This window comes from Podarcis gaigeae (genome assembly GCF_964106915.1).
Source record: "Podarcis gaigeae genome assembly, chromosome: 8".
Taxonomy (NCBI): Eukaryota; Metazoa; Chordata; class Lepidosauria; order Squamata; family Lacertidae; genus Podarcis; species Podarcis gaigeae.
This window is the reverse complement of record NC_139684.1, coordinates 12,503,023-12,518,798: the sequence shown is the minus strand read 5'-3', so window position 1 is coordinate 12,518,798 and position 15,776 is coordinate 12,503,023. Positions and strand designations below refer to the sequence as shown.

Sequence of the window (15,776 nt, the reverse complement as noted above, 5' to 3'; positions counted from 1 at the left end):
CAGAGAAGAATGGCAGATCAAGTGGATGGATTATGCCTAAATGGCTAAAATGACGGGAAGAGTCAGAAATCAGGAAAACCAAAATTCTAATAAGAAATGGGGAGAATTTATAACTTACCTTAAAAACCATTGTGAACAGTTAAAGTCGTTAGTAGGATTGGAATATCCCTTGTAGTTTAAGGGTGAATTTTGGACACAATGGAGAGATAAAGGACTTGGATTGTCATAAAAGATGCAGGTAAAAGGTAAAGGGATCCCTGACCATTAAGTCCAGTCGTGGCCGACTCTGGGGTTGCGGCGCTCATCTCGCTTTACTGGCCGAGGGGGCCGGCGTACAGCTTCTGGGTCATGTGGCCAGCAGGAATAGGCCGCTTCTGGCGAACCAGAGCAAAGCACACAAACGCCATTTACCTTACCGCCAGAGCAGTACCTATTTATCTACTTGCACTTTGACGTGCTTTTGAACTGCTAGGTTGGCAGGAGCAGGGACCGAGCAACGGGAGCTCACCCCGTCACTGGGATTCGAACCACCGACCTTCTGATCGACAAGTCCTAGGCTCTGTGGTTTAACCCACAGCGCCACCAGGAGGAAATGATTAATAACAGAACCCACAAAGGGGAGGAGGGAAGTCCAGGAGATTCCTTGGAATCTGATTTTTATGTTGTGTATCTCTGACTGTAAAACTTTAATTTGGAAAACCAAATAATTTTTTAAAGGAATGTTGCAGTTAGCCTGAAAGAGATGCCCACCCTCCGTCCCGCTCTGTGTTTGCTCACCTGCGCTCCAGCATCTGCTGCAACATGTCCTCTGTCTCCGGAGGCTCCTCCGTCGCGATGTGGTCGTCGCAGACGTTGCGAAGCTCGCTGGATGGGTAGGATTTCATGGACTGACTACGTTTACGCTGCTCGCCGGCCCGGGTGAGGATGCTGGATTTCTGGCAAAAATAAACCGCCACTGTTGCATCACATCCATTGTTACTGACTTCCAAGAGGAATCTGAAAAACATTCCTCTTCGCCCAGGCACTGGGTGGCCAAGGAATTAATACAGTGGTACCTCGGGATGCGAACAGGATCCGTTCCGGAGCCCCGTTCGCATCCAGAAGCAAACGTAACTAGCAATGACACGTCTGCGCTTTTTGCTGCTTCTGCGCATGACGTCATTTTGAGCGTCTGTGCATGCGCGAGCGGCAAAACCCGGAAGTAACGCACTCCATTACTTCCGGGTTGCCGCGGAGCGCAACTCGAATGCGCTCAACATGAAGCATATTCAACCCGAGGTATGACTGAGCCACGAGATAGAATCATGCGAGTTGTAGGGAACGGACCTAGTCCAAGCTGCCTCATACCAATGGGTAGGGAGTTCCAAAGATCTAGGAGCTGCCATACTCAAGGAAAGCACTCCATTTATTCCCCACAAGGGACTCCGGTGCCGGAACCCACCTTGAACTTGATGTTGTTGCTGATCAGCTGGTCCCACTTCATGAACTCCCTCTCGTACGCCCGGTTTTCGGTCACCACCGGGAAGGCGTGGTGAACCGTCGTGCGCAAGATGCTCACGAGGGACTGGATCCGGGTGTGGGGGTAAACGTACATCAGGTTGGGCTCCATGATGTCGCTGGCTCTCAGCCTGGGGAACATCAGGAAGAAGCAGGCTTGAGAGTTGCACACACACATGCAGAGAACAAGCAATTTTAACACAGGACAACTTAAGATTGTTGAAATCAGGGACTGACTTGTCCATTTCTGCCTTGGTTTCCCACTCGAGAAGCGGCACCCCTCGCAGGTTGATGTAGATGTCGTAGATACCCTTGTTGAAGAGGTCTCCAGTCCATTTGGCTACCTAGAAAGAGGAGGAGGAGGAGGAGGAGGAGATAGTACCACAAGCTCCTAAACACAGGAGAAAAACCTCCAGATTAGATCACTGCAATGCATACTACATGGGGAACGCCTTGGAGACAACTTGGAAACCTCCATTGGTTTCCACAATGGCCAGACTACTGGCTGGGGCTCCCTTTAGATCTCATATAGGGTAAAGGTAAAGGAGCCCTGAACAGTTATGTCCAGTCAAAGGCAACTATGGGGTTGTGGCGCTCATCTCACTTTCAGGCCAAGGGAGCTGGCATTTGTCCACAGACAGTTTTCCAGGTCATGTGGCCAGCATGACTAAACCGCTTCTGGTGCAACAGAACACAGTGACGGAAACCAGAGCTCTGGGAAACGCCGTTTACCTTCTTGCTGCAACGGAACCTACTTATCTACTTGCACTGGCATGCTTTTGAACTGCTAGGTTGGCAGGAGCTGGGACAGAGCAACAGGAGCTCACCCCGTCGCAGGGATTCGAACCGCCAACCTTCTGATCAGCAAGCCCAAGACGCTCAGTGGTTTAGAGCACAGCGCTACCCATGTCCCTTCTAGATCTCATAGAAGCCATTTTAAAGCACCTACATTGGTTGCCAGTTCATTTCTGAATTAGGGAGTTCTGCTTTGGGAAGTCCTCAGGTTAGCTGAGGAGGCTTTCTGCCCAGCAATCCTCATTTTGTCAATTTGTGGTCTGATGCAAACCGCACCTACAAAGTGGCCTGGCACAACTGCCGATGTAGCTCCACGGGGTGGTGGTGGTGGATCATAGAACTGGAAGGGATCCCAAGGGTCATCGAATCCAACCGCCTCCAATGCAGGTATCCCAACACACAGTCCCCCACCCAATTTGAAACCGTACCAAACCCTGCTTAGCTTTGCAACTGCACTAGCCGTTGGAAGATTCGGTGCCGCTGCTAACAGGCTCACCATAAGTGTGATCATGATGGGGAGCCCGTAAGTGATCTCGTTCGTGGACTCGATCAGGATGACGGTGAGACTGATTGTCATGCGCACCACGCCTCCCAGGAAGGCAGCTGCCCCGATCAGGGCAAATGTCCCCGAGTAGATGTGGTCCAGGCCGATGTAACTAGGGGAGTGGAGAGAAGACAAGTCGGAGGGTGTCAGGATGCAGTGGAGACAAGCAGGGAGGGTCTGGGGAGAGAGGGAGGGGGGTCCTGCCCCATAGCGCCATGCGCAAAGCAGAGGAGGCACCTTTTGAGGAGGTTGGCCACCAGGCGTCCGAAGGCAGCCCCGCAAAGCAGCGACGGGACAAAGAGGCCGCTGGGCACAGAAATCCCGTAAGTCCAGCAGGAAAGGAGGAAATAGAGGAGGAAGAACAGGGAGAGGGTGACTGGACTGAAGGTACCTGCAAAGACAACAGGGAAAGAGGCTTGGGTGGCAGCCCACAGGAGCCCCACCCACTGACACGGGAGGCCACGCCCCATTCAGGAAGAGCTCTTCCCCCTGCCCCAAAAGAAGCACCCAGCCCACAGACGCCGTCTTACAGCACTCCGGTTATTCTGAGTGGCTGGGGAAAGAGGCAGTTTAAGTGGCAGCCGGCAGGAGCCCCGCCCACTGAAGTAAAAGGCCATGCCCCTTTCAGCAAGAGCTTTGCCGCCCCAAGAAGACTCCCACCCACAGAAGCCATCCTAAGGCACTCAGGTTATTTCGATACTGTGTGTTTATCGCTCTATAGGAGGGCTGGAGAACATTCAGTGCGTCATATGGTATCAGGAGCCCAGCTCCTATCGTACCCTTCCCACTAGAGCCCAGAAACATCCGGGGGACCCTCAGGTGTTCCCCAGACCCTTCTCTATAAGGACATGCATTTGGTTTAGTTTTCTAAATCCCTGGAGTCCGGTGGGGGTGGGTCTATGTAAGGCTCCGTGAGAAATTGCCCCGGAAACATTCTCTGCTCTGGGCAAAAGACACACGCCCCAATCTTGCCCTGAAGATTGCAATGTTTTAATGGTAACTGTGCCTACCTATCTCCACATCAGCCTTCTCAATGACCCCGTCTCAATTGTGAGCTTCTAAAAAGCAGTTTTTGCTCATGAGAAGAAGAAAAGCTTCTTAAGTTCTTCTTGATCCCTCTCTCCTATATTCAAGTGTGCACCAGAACAGTTACCTTCCGTTCCCTTGTAATAAATTGCAGAAAGCGTGTCATTCACACTACCTGCATTATCTTCAGCCTTGATCAGCTATTACCCAAGGCCATAGTAAGGTCTTTGTGTTTATGTGAAAATGTATGTGGACTGAGAGCACCCTGAAGTGGACACAGGTGGTACTGCCGTGGCGACAATATCCTAACTTTCAGAAGAGCTGTTCTAGGGAGGTCCATGGTAGTTCTGCTTTAGTAGCTTACAGACTCACTGGACATTATATGTACCGGCAAGTTACTAGCAACTCCAATAGTCTAGTAAATCCACAGTAGCAATGGTAGCTCTTCTTGACACAGTAAGTCTGTATGCCAGTAAATTAGTAGTACAGTGGAACCTCGGGTTACAAACACCTCAGGTTACAGACTCCGCTAACCCGGAAGTAGTACCTCGGGTTAAGAACTTTACCTCAGAATGAGAACAGAAATAGCATGCTGGCAGTGCAGTTAAGAACAGTTTCAGGTTAAGAACGGACCTCCGGAACAAATTAAGTTCGTAACCAGAGGTACAACTGTAAGGGTGAGTAATAGCAGCTCTGCTTTATGTGTAACACCCAGTAAGTTGTTAAGATAAGGTACTAGTCTAGTAAATAGCAAGTAACAGCAACAGCTGTCCAATAGGAAGCTTAATAGATAAAACAAGAGCTGAAAAACAAAACTAATGGGAGATGTTGCAGTGTAGAGTCAGCCATGACACCCCCACTACTTCTCAGCTAGCCAGCATCCTGTTGGTCCTCCTTGTGCTATTTTGGGGTATTCTGCCTGAGAATCACCATATTTTTCGCTCTATAAGATGCACCAGACCACAAGACGCACCTAGTTTTTGGAGGAGGTAAACAAGAAAAAAAAATATTCTGAATCCCAGAAGCCAGAACAGCGAGAGGGATCGCTGTGCAGCGAAAGCAGCGATCCCTCTCACTGTTCTGGCTTCTGGGATAGCTGCGCAGCCTGCATTCGCTCCATAAGACGCACACACATTTCCCCTTACTTTTTAGGAGGGGAAAAGTGAGTCTTATAGAGCAAAAAATACGGTATTTCCCTGAATATTTTATGCTTTTACAATCCTTGGGGTTCTCCCCACAAAACCCGCACCTGTGAATCCTTCCTCTTGGGTATGGATGATGCTGTGCATTGGTTCCTCCCACCCCCTTTTGGCTACGATGACACTCACAGCCTGAGCACCCAAAAATATCCAGGGTGTGATTTTCAAGAAGCCAGCAGCAGCCTTTTTCGCTGCTCTGCCAGCATGCCCTCTGGGTTCCTCACAGCGACCACTCACCCTCCTGGTGGAAAAGCTGCAGGATGGCAGACTCCTGAGGGTTAAAGAAAAGGGTTGCCATGTCGTTGTAAGTGTCGTTTGGGCAGAAGAATGTCTTAATGCTGGAATTCACTTCATCAGATGAAGAATCCTAACCCGTAACAAGACAGCAACAGGTAAAAAATAAAATAAAAAAGGATGAATTAATATGTTTAATGCAGAATTGGAAAGAAAGAAAGATGTTAAGTGATTAAGTAAATTTTATAAGAATATTGGTTTTGGAAAACCGTTAAAATGATATACACTGAAATTCAACCAGGGGGATATGAGGAAGTCACTTAACAATGTTACTAAGTTTGGTTTTAATATGGTTGAGATTTATGTTTGTTTGTTTGTTTGTTTGAAAAAAAATTAGAAAATCAATAAAAAAAATGGGGGGGAAATAAAAATAAAAATAAATAAGGAACGGCACTCACACACTGAGCATCGGTAGTAGAGGGACCGTGGGATGTGCAGTTAAAACTAAGGGCAGAGGAATGTGTTCATTGCCATCATTTTTACCCCTCTCTTCAAGGAAAGGACCTGCGGCTCTCGCTCTTACCTGCAGGCCGAGAGAGCTGTTGCCCCCGTGGTTGGTGGAAGACAGCGGCCGGCATTCCCCTAGAACCATGGAAGCGACAAACACCACAAGGGTGGTCGTTAGACACACCAGCAGGCTCTCCAAGACTCTGCAAGCGAGAAGAGGCAAGAGAAGCGTGCAAGGGAATTCGGTGGCTCAGAACCGCTCACTGCTGCCGCCCTTCCTTCCACACTGCTGCCGTCCACCACCGGTCTCTCCATAGGGAAGCCACAGAAATGGAGAGATCCCCGCTACAGGCTGTCCCAAGATAGTCCAGGGCTGGGGAAATGGAAGATGTAGTCCCAAACATCTGGAGGACACCAGATGTGGCTCCCTAGGCCTTCCTATCTGGCCCTTGGGAGACCGTCCCCAGGCTATGTTGGGAAACTGTGTACGTGCAGCTACTCACACAGTCAATTAAGGTTTGGCAGACAGCCAGAAGGCAGTCTGAAGGAGTAAGTCTGTCTGATGATAACAGAGACATGGAGTCCGCTCCCTGATTGGTCAAGCTCTCTCAAAGGAGTGATAATTAATGGCCTACTAACTGGAATGTGTTCGTTCGGAGTTCATATTCAGTAGTTCTGTGTGTCAGTGTGGGAGTTGTGAGTCGTGTCAGAGAGAGTTAGCAAAAGATCCGTGTTCTGTTCCTGTAAATAGTCCACTGTATATAATAAACAACTGACTACAAGTTCCTGGTTCCTGCTTCGTCTATCCTGTCTGCAGCCAAGTCGCCAATTGCTTCCATGGATTCTGCGTGTACTCTGCTAGGTCTGGCTAAGGTCCTGCAACTAGTCAGAACGTTGCAAAATGCCAAATAGGCTTTACCAATAGTAAAAAATAGGTCAATAGGTTTTACCAATAAGTTTTACCAATTGCTTCCATGGATTCTGCGTGTACTCTGCTAGGTCTGGCTAAGGCCCTGCAACTAGTCAGAACGTTGCAAAATGCCAAATAGGCTTTACCAATAGTAAAAAATAGGTCAATAGGTTTTACCAATAAGTTTTACCAATTGCTTCCATGGATTCTGCGTGTACTCTGCTAGGTCTGGCTAAGGTCCTGCAACTAGACAGAAAGTAGCAAAACACCAAATAGGTCTTGCCAATAGGCTACGCCCCCCGCCCCCCCCGACCACTGACCCTGCATCACATCTTTTCCAAAAACTTTTGTCTTGCTGGTAAGTGCCCTTGGCCTGCAATAATGCGCTCGTTTTCCTGGATGGAGAGCATCCAATATGTGTCAAGGCTCCCAACCCTGACCCCTTTCTTCCCTAACAGTCTGGCAAACACACACACGCAGCAGCAGCAGCAGCAGCAGAACAAAAAGACGACAATGACAGGCAGGGTAAAGGGGACAGGTACCTGACCAGCTTGGGCTTGGGGTGGACGTTCCGCATGCGGTACTTCGCCAGCCTCTTGTTGATGCAGTTGAAGGTAGCCCCCAAGAGGCCGCCCAAGATCCCCATCAGGATGAAGAAGCCCAAGTCCACGGCCGTCCACAGGTGGCATTTTTTGTCAGATTCCGGGCACTAGAGGGAGTGGAGTCGAAAGGAAGGCAAACAGGTGAGTCAACAGAGAGAAAATGAGGCATTTCATTTTATGCTTCAAGGAGGGGGGGGGAATCAAGAAGCAGGAACATGGTGAAAAAAGAGGTCACAACCTCTTTTTGGGGCTAAAGGGATGGGTTTTCCACTCCATGTCACTTTCAAAAGCGCTTGCTTGTTAACCATGTCATGTTATGTTAAAGCCTCGCTCTGGGTTGCTAGTAAGTTATGCTCATTTCTTTCCTGCAGAGGCTAGTGACAGCCTGTGCTTTATTTATGTACTGACATGCTGCTAAATTTTCATGGCCACTTTTAGTAACTGCACTGTTTCTAATAAGAACCTAACTTTAAAGCCCTAAACGGCCTCGGTCCTGTATACCTGAAGGAGTGTCTTCATCCACCTCGTTCAGCCCGGGTGGGTTGTAAATAATAAAATTGTTGTTGTTGTTGTTGTTGTTGTTGTTGTTAAGGACCTTCTGGAGCCAGCCAATGGCCCATCTAGTGCAGCATCCTGCTCTCACACTGGCCAATCAGATGTCCACAAACAGGGCCCGAGAGCAAGCGTACTCTCCCCTCCTGTGGTTTCCAACAACTGGTCTGCAGGACCATGACTGCCTCCCATCATGGTGGCAGAACACAGAAATTATGGCTAGTAGCTATCGATAGCCTTCTCCTCCATGAATTTCTCTAATCCTCTTTCAAAGCTGCCCAAGTTGATGACCATCACTGCCTCCCGCGGGATTGAGTTCCATAGTTTAACTATGTGCTGTGTGAAGGGCTTTTGTTTATCTGTCACAGATCTTCCATTGGATACTGAAGTGGCAGGAGTTGATAATGCAGGTGAGCTGCGCACAGGTGAGCTGCAAGCAAGCTGCTGGCCAGCTCTGTGGAGGCTCCTTTTACTGACACAATATGCAAACCCAGGCAGATACATTTTGGGCTGTGACCTTTACACATCTTCCAGTCCTGAGATCGTGGGGTGGTACAAAGTTATTTTGGCACCTGTTTCCACCACGTCTTTTCCCCTTGCACGGTGTATGATGAAGGAGACAAAGGTCACAGATAGGATACGGCTGACTACTGAGATCGCAAGATGTTCAGACAGCTGTGGCTTTATCTGTGAGGGGGAGTGTGCCCCGCATCCCAAGATCATGCGTGCAGGCAGCTGAGGCTGCCCGCGGGCGGGGAGTGTGCTCCGCACCCAGCGATCATTCCTACAGGATACCCATGAGATCTAATGTTACAAGGAAGAAAAACTTTCCTTGCTCCAATTTCTCCGTGCCGCGCATCGTTTCATGTCAAGCGATACCTACCTTGAACTCCCCAAAATTCAGCAATCCCGGGAGCTGGAAGGAACCCCAACTTCCAAACTGGATCCCGGAGCGGAAGAAGTTCAGAGTGAAGGTGGCAGACATAGAACAAAAGAGCTGGGGAAGGAAGAAGAAGAGGAGAAGAAGAGTTTGGATTTGATATCCCACTTTATCGCTACCCGAAGGAGTCTCAAAGCGGCTAACATTCTCCTCTCCCTTCCTCCCCCACAACAAACACTCTGTGAGGTGAGTGAAGCTGAGAGACTTCAGAGAAGTGTGACTGGCCCAAGGTCACCCAGCAGCTGCATGTGGAGGAGCAGGGAAGCGAACCCGGTTCACCAGATTACGAGTCCACCGCTCTTAACCACTACACCACACTGGAGAGAAGGTAGAATTTGAAAGGGGTGGTGCCTATACCCGGAGGGTCTCAGGGCGGATCACAGAAAAGATCACAGCATGTATAATCAGAATAAAAGCAACAATCTAACAACAACGCCACTCCAAAAAAGTCACCTGTCAGGGGACTGCCATCGGAACAGGGGAGAGAGGCAGGGGGGCCGCAGGAATACAGAGAGCCTCCGAAACTCCTGAGAAGTTCCTCCTCCAGCAGTGGGAAAAGCCACACCTCCAGTGGAGAAGAAAGGGAAGGGGACAGCCAAGCAAGGAAAAGGCTCAAGGATGCTACTGAGAGCCCCAGTGCCTCACCTAGCCAGGCTGGGCAGGAGAGACGCACGCCCCGTCTGTCACCCAGCATGCACAGAGGGGTGAAACGCCAAGAGGGGAGGCGGAGGCTTGGGATACCAAAGTTCTTGTGCTGGGGGAGAAGCCGGAAGGGGCCACTCCCGGATTCTGCAAGTGACTTAAGACAAACATGAACTTTGTGGTTCTGCACTGTAAATAGTTTGAACAATAAAACCTGTAAAAGACAGGTCGGAGTCCTGCCTGGTTACTCACGAGCAACCACCACCTGCACCTGACAGTCACCACATTTTTAAAGGGCATAGGGTGTCAATCAAGTCAACCGAAGGCCAGGTTAAAAAGGGATGTTTTTGCCTGGTGCCTAAAGGTGTGTAATGAAGGCGCCAGGCGAACTTCCCTGGGGAGAGCATTCCACAGATGGGGAACCACTGTAGAGAAGGCCCCGTTCTCGTGTTGCCACCCTCCGGACCTCTCAAGGAAGAGGCGCACAAAGGAGGGCCTGAGAGGATGGTCTCAGGGACCAGGTAGGTTCATATGGAAAGAGACGGTCCTTGAGGTATTGTGGTCCTGAGCCGTTTAAGGCTTTATAGAGCAAAACCAGCACTCTGAATTGGGCCTGGAAACTAATTTGTAGCTAGTACACTCAGACCAGGATTGGTGTAATGTGCTCAAACCGTCTTGCTCCGGTGAGCAACCTGGCCACTGAATTCTGCACCAGCTGAAGTTTCCGAACCATCTTCAGAGCCAGTCCTACCTACAAGATTTGGTATAGTCTTCCTCCCAGAGACTCATTTTCAGTACAAACTCATTTTTCAACCAGTAACTTGTGATAAATCATCCCTTTAGGGCCTCACCACTTTCCACGTCAGGCCCTGGTTCCAGAAGGACGAGCCCTCTTCGAGGCTGAAGAGTGTGCCACCAATTGGGGCCCCAAAGGCTGCGGCCACACCAGCAGCAGCTCCAGCAGACACAAAATCCCTCTTGTCCCTAGAAAGAGAGAAAAATTGAGGGAGAAATCGGGATAGTGTTTTCTTTTTAAAGAATGTTTTGATCGGTTTCCAATTGAGCTTCAGATGCTGCGAGAACGGATGCCAGAAGTAGGATATAAACATTGTCATTAGTGAAATGCATTATCCCACAACTGCTTATGTGTTAGTGGAGAATGCTCTGTCATGGAATTGTAGTCAAAAAGGTAATAGAAAGGTAAGCACTTGTATAAAGTCGTCAAGAGTCTCGCGTTCCATTTAAAGCTTTCACACGCTTAGTGAGCTTTTCTTAGGAGATGTTTCTTAACAAAAGAGGCTGGGTCAGGGACAGGGAACCTTTTTGGCACAGGGGGACGGGATCCATCACCTCACATCATAGTGAAATCAGGGAACAGTGTGCTCTGAAGCCCCAATCGTTGGGACTTCAAAGTGCAGCGTAGGGGCTCTGGAAATCTGGAAGTTCAAAGAGCAGAGCAAGGCTGTTTGCAAAAGGGCTATTAAGCAGCCCCGTGGTGTGCTTTGGGCTGCAGGTGCCTGTTTGCAGATGGGGAACAGGCATGCACAGCCAAGCTGTGCAGGATTTAACCCCCATTTGTCAGCTAACGAATGTGCGTTAGACCCAACTTCTTTGACTGTGAGCGCCAGTTCACATGAGCATGTAAGAATTGCTCTCTCCTTTAAATGTGAATCAGGTTTTCTCCAGAAACTAGCCAGTGATTCGCCATCAGTCCACCCACTTATGCCCAAGTGTGGCATAAACCACAGGTATGGAGATGCATCTCTTAAGATAGCACATTTGAAATCATCACCACCACTACCACATGCCCACCCTGATTTGGTAATGTACCTATCACTGCGGAAATAGGGAAAGTTGAACTGGATCTTCCTCAAAGAGATGCTCTGGAACTGGGCAGAGAAAGAGAGAAATAATTCAGAAGCTGAACACTACGGATACAAACACACACAATTACTGTTGACCGTGCTCTGCATATAAACCGTGGTCCCCTTTGAGGACACACACACAAAGCACAGTAAATGAACTAGGAAGAGAGCTCAGGTCCTTAGAGGCAAGCACAAATTCATGAGACAGAATTCTAAGAACAGAGTTCCACTTCTTGGAATCTTGAAAAGGGTTAAGTCTCTAAGCTCTCACGAGAGACTTGAAATCCTGCAGGGAATTCCCTGTTGCAAGCTCAGAAATGGGCATGGACTGACCACCTGCATGGACAATCTATCCGGAAGATATTTGTAATTTCGATGAGTTTAGTGATCTGACATGGTCATCTCTTCCTGCCCCTGTTTCCTTCCTGCCTCTGTTACCTTCCCCTCTCTATCTTGTTACAAGTTCTTTGATGGTTGATAGCAGCCTTTAATGTATAATCTGGTGGAAGGAAGAAGTGATAATGCAGGGTAACTTCTGACCTTCTCTGATGTTAGACATGCTTGGAGGAACATGCAGTATTGGAAGAGGGGGCTAGCTAATTAATAATCTGCATTAGCTAGTCGGGCAAGGCACGCAGGCTAACAAGTTAGTATCTATAAAGCAGATGGTTTGGGGGCATAGTTCTTTGTGAAGCTCGCGTACGAACTCATAGCCGGAGGGTTACCTGGGAGTCACTTCACCACTTCTTGAGGTTTTACCAGTGGCAGATCAAAGTGATTGGTTGGTAATGTATATAATGCTTGCTATTCAGAATAATATCTTTAATCTTAATAATAATAATAAAATTTTATTTATATCCCAACCTCCCCAGCCAAAGCCGGGCTTACGAGCGGCTAACAACAGTAAAATGATACAACATTCTAAAATCATTTCATTATAAAATAGTTCAAATCAGATTAATGGCAACCATTGGACTCTGTGAGGATTGCCAAAGGAGGGGGTCAGGCTGTGCCTTGGCCAAAGGCCTGGTGGAACAGCTCTGTCTTGCAGGCCCTGCGGAAAGATGTCAAGTCCTGCAGGGCCCTGGTCTCTTGTGACAGAGCATTCCACCAGATTGGAGCCACAACCAAAAAGGTCCTGGGCTCTGGTTGAGGCCAGCCTAACCTCTCTGTGGCCCGGGACCTCCTAGATGTTTTTGTTTGAAGACCGTAAGGTTCTTCTCACTCACTTGTGTTTGTATTGCTTCTAAATCTCATTAAAAGAGCCACCTGGCTTTTGGCAAGACACCACCTCTGCTGGCACTCACCTGAGGCAGTCCGGCTCCTACCACAGCACCGCTGTGGATCATGGGACCTTCCTTCCCTACAAAGAGACCTGGAAAAAAGAGACAGGTAGGTGAGTTCTCTATAAAAGCCAAGATCTGGGAGCTGGAAGGATAAGAGACAGATTAAAAAGTGTCATGCAGATGGGAGCAGAATCCCACAGGGGACAGGTCCCCTCTTACCTCCAGCGACGCTGAAGAGCACCCCGAGAGCTTTGCACACCAGAGTCCGGAGGCGAACAATCCCAGGGACCTTCACTCCGTTCAAGTAGCATTTGATCTCTGGAATCCCAGAACCGGCAGCCACAGGCTGAAAGGAGAAGGACCACAGCTCAGGAACAGAGCACTTGCTTTGCATGTAGAAGGTCCCAGGCTCAATCCCTGGGAGCAACCTCCAGGTAAGGCTGGGGGCAACCCTTGCTGAAATCCCTAGAGTGCCAGGCAGTGTAGAGAACAAAGAGCTAGGTAGACCAGTGGTCTGACTCAGTATGATGAGCTTCCTAGGTTTCTATTTAAATCAGCCCTCTGTTCAGAATCATGAGGACTAGGGTCTTAGTTTTTCTTTAGGGGAAGGACCGAAGCTCAGCCGCACATCACCTGATTTGCACACAGAAGGGCCCAGATTTAATTCCAGGCTTTTTAAGGTAGGGCTGGGACAGAGAGCCCAGTCTGAAACCCTGGAGAATCGCTGCCAGTCAGGGAGCCACGGCTGAACTGGATTGGACCACAGGAACCTCAGTATAAGACGGCTACCTATATCCCTATGTATCTACATGTGGTTTTTTTTCAAGTGTTATTGATTTTGGTTTGTTTGTCTTTTTAATGATGGTGGTTTTAGGCCTTGTTTGATTTTAATTGGTTTGTGGATTTTAGCCCGGTTTCATTTTACCATTTTGTTGGCAAGCTCTTTGAACAAATAGCGTATTAATCTTCCAAATGAATAAGGCGGCGTAATGCTCAAGACCCAGGCAAAATATGAATCAAAGGAGGTTCATATTTCTGACCCACAAATCTACTTACAATGGCACAAGTGGTGTTCTTGAATCGTTTAGGAGTACAATTCAAAGTGTTGGTGCTGACCTTTAAAACTCCTAAACGGCCTCGGCCCAGCATACCTGAAGGAGCATCTGCACCCCCATCATTCAGCCCAGACACTGAGGTCCAGCTCCGAGGGCCTTATGGCGGTTCCCTCCCTGTGAGAAGTGAGGTTACAGGGAACCAGGCAGAGGACCTTCTCGGTAGTGGCGCCCTCACTGTGGAACACCCTCCCATCAGATGCCAAGGAGATAAAGAACTACACAACTTTTAGAAGACACCTGAAGGCAGTCCTGTTTAGGGAAGTTTTTAATGTTTGATGTTTTATTATGCTTTTATATGTGTTGGAAGCCACCCAGCATGGCTGGAGCAAACTAACCAGATAGGCGGAATACAAATAAAATAATAGTAATAGTAATTCTGAAGACTAGGCTTGGCCCAAGAGATGCCTCAACAACTTTCCAGAGAAATGGGTTGGTTAAAAAGGTTGCTCAAATCCCTTAGTTTTAGTCCATGCTTGTAATTCAGGTGTAGGTAACCTTTGACCCTCCAGATGTTGCTTAACTACAACTCCCATCAGCCTCAGCAAATGTACCCAATGGCCAGGGATGATGGGAGTTGCCATTCAGCAATATCTAGAGGGCCAAAGGTTCCCCATGCCTGCTCTGTAACTATCTGCCTGGTTGCCTAGGGTGAGCAAGAACCGATGGCAGGCAACCAGGCAAGAAACCTTATTTTTGCAAAGTAGAGAACAGAAAGTTCTTTCCCCTTTCCCACAAACGACTTAACTCAGGTTCATGTGGGAAGTAAGTTCACGCCTATAAAAATTCTGCACACTGGAGAACTTTCAAGCCCGGCTGGCTGCTCCGTATTACCTGGATCAAGACGAGGAGGCTGGCCAGGAAGATGAAGGTCAGGTTAAAGCCAAGGAGCTCCAGCAGGGACACCGCAAGGCAGCCTTTCTCGCTGCACTCCTCCACCGCTGCAGGGTGAGAGTCAAGGAAATGGACGCGGCCAGCCTGGGAAGACCTCTCTGCTTTATCCCAGCTGACCTATGCAACAAGAGTTCCCATTTATCGGCAAAGAACAACTGCTTCAACCCATGCTGCTTCAGGGACAGAGCCACAGAAATGGGTACGGCCAGCCTGCCCACATTACAGGGGCAAGGAACTTGTAAATCAGTCTGAGGGCCGCACTCCCTTCTGGGCAAGCTCCTCGGGGCCACGTGCTGGGCGAGGCCAGAGGCAGAAGTCAGCTGAGCAACCAATGTGCATTTTACCTTTTTATGGTAGGCTAGTTTCTACACGGGACGCGGGTGGCGCTGTAGGTTAAACCACAGAGCCTAGGACTTGCCAATCAGAAGGTCAGCGGTTCGAATCTAGCTAGCAAGGCTTCTCAGACCAACTCTCAAAAATACTTCCTCGGGTTCTCCTGTTCAACCCAGCCACTGCCTCAGTTAGAGAGGCCACTGAAATGACAAAACCAAGGTGGATACAATTCTGCACGATGTGGAACTTGAGTCTGGAGAAGAGTCGTACAAAGAAGTCCACAAAGAGACCAACCTGCGAGAGGAGAAGGGGAGGTCATGGAAAAGAAGACCAGCGCCATTACATTGCAGCAGAAAAGGGAAGGTTCTTCATCCTACTGGGGGCCGCATGGAAGTGTGGCCTAGCGGTAAGAGTGGCAGCCTAGGACCTTGGCGACCAAGGTTCAACCCTCAGCCAAGAAGCTTGCTAAGTCATCTTAGGCCTGCCACTGTCTCTCTGCCTAACCTACCTCAAAGGGTTGTTCTGAGAATAAAACAAGGAAAGAGGGGTGGAACTGTGTACATCACATTGAGATCCTTGGAGGAAATGAAAGATATAAATGCAATAATATATTTTTTAAAATATACAAAGATGAGTGGTGAGCGGGTCCAGAGGCAAAAAAATGGGCAAATCAATACATGTATACTAGGATATGTTCAAACCACACAAAAACCAGACAATTCTACTTCCCCCAAAGCATCCTGGGAGGTGTAGTTTGTTAAGGGTGCTGAGAATTATTCAGAGACCCCCTATTCCCCTTCACGGAGCTACAATTTCCAGAGTGATTTAACATATAACT

General features: G+C 48.7%; 1 protein-coding gene across 1 annotated transcript in view; it reads right to left on the bottom strand.

The window, feature by feature from the left end:
- The window catches only part of CLCN6 (chloride voltage-gated channel 6), a 33,924-nt gene that overhangs the window by 9,659 nt on the left and 8,489 nt on the right, over positions 1-15,776 (bottom strand). Inside the window, exons 5-19 of the mRNA XM_083750181.1 lie at positions 15,166-15,232; positions 14,546-14,652; positions 12,819-12,945; positions 12,621-12,688; positions 11,279-11,337; positions 10,300-10,432; positions 8,750-8,863; positions 7,255-7,421; positions 5,879-6,005; positions 5,299-5,428; positions 3,074-3,227; positions 2,789-2,948; positions 1,735-1,841; positions 1,442-1,628; positions 778-935 (exon numbers count right to left, since the gene is read on the bottom strand). Coding sequence (XP_083606307.1) covers positions 778-935; positions 1,442-1,628; positions 1,735-1,841; positions 2,789-2,948; positions 3,074-3,227; positions 5,299-5,428; positions 5,879-6,005; positions 7,255-7,421; positions 8,750-8,863; positions 10,300-10,432; positions 11,279-11,337; positions 12,621-12,688; positions 12,819-12,945; positions 14,546-14,652; positions 15,166-15,232 — 1,865 coding nt within the window. The remainder of the gene's footprint in view (positions 1-777; positions 936-1,441; positions 1,629-1,734; positions 1,842-2,788; positions 2,949-3,073; positions 3,228-5,298; positions 5,429-5,878; positions 6,006-7,254; positions 7,422-8,749; positions 8,864-10,299; positions 10,433-11,278; positions 11,338-12,620; positions 12,689-12,818; positions 12,946-14,545; positions 14,653-15,165; positions 15,233-15,776) is intronic.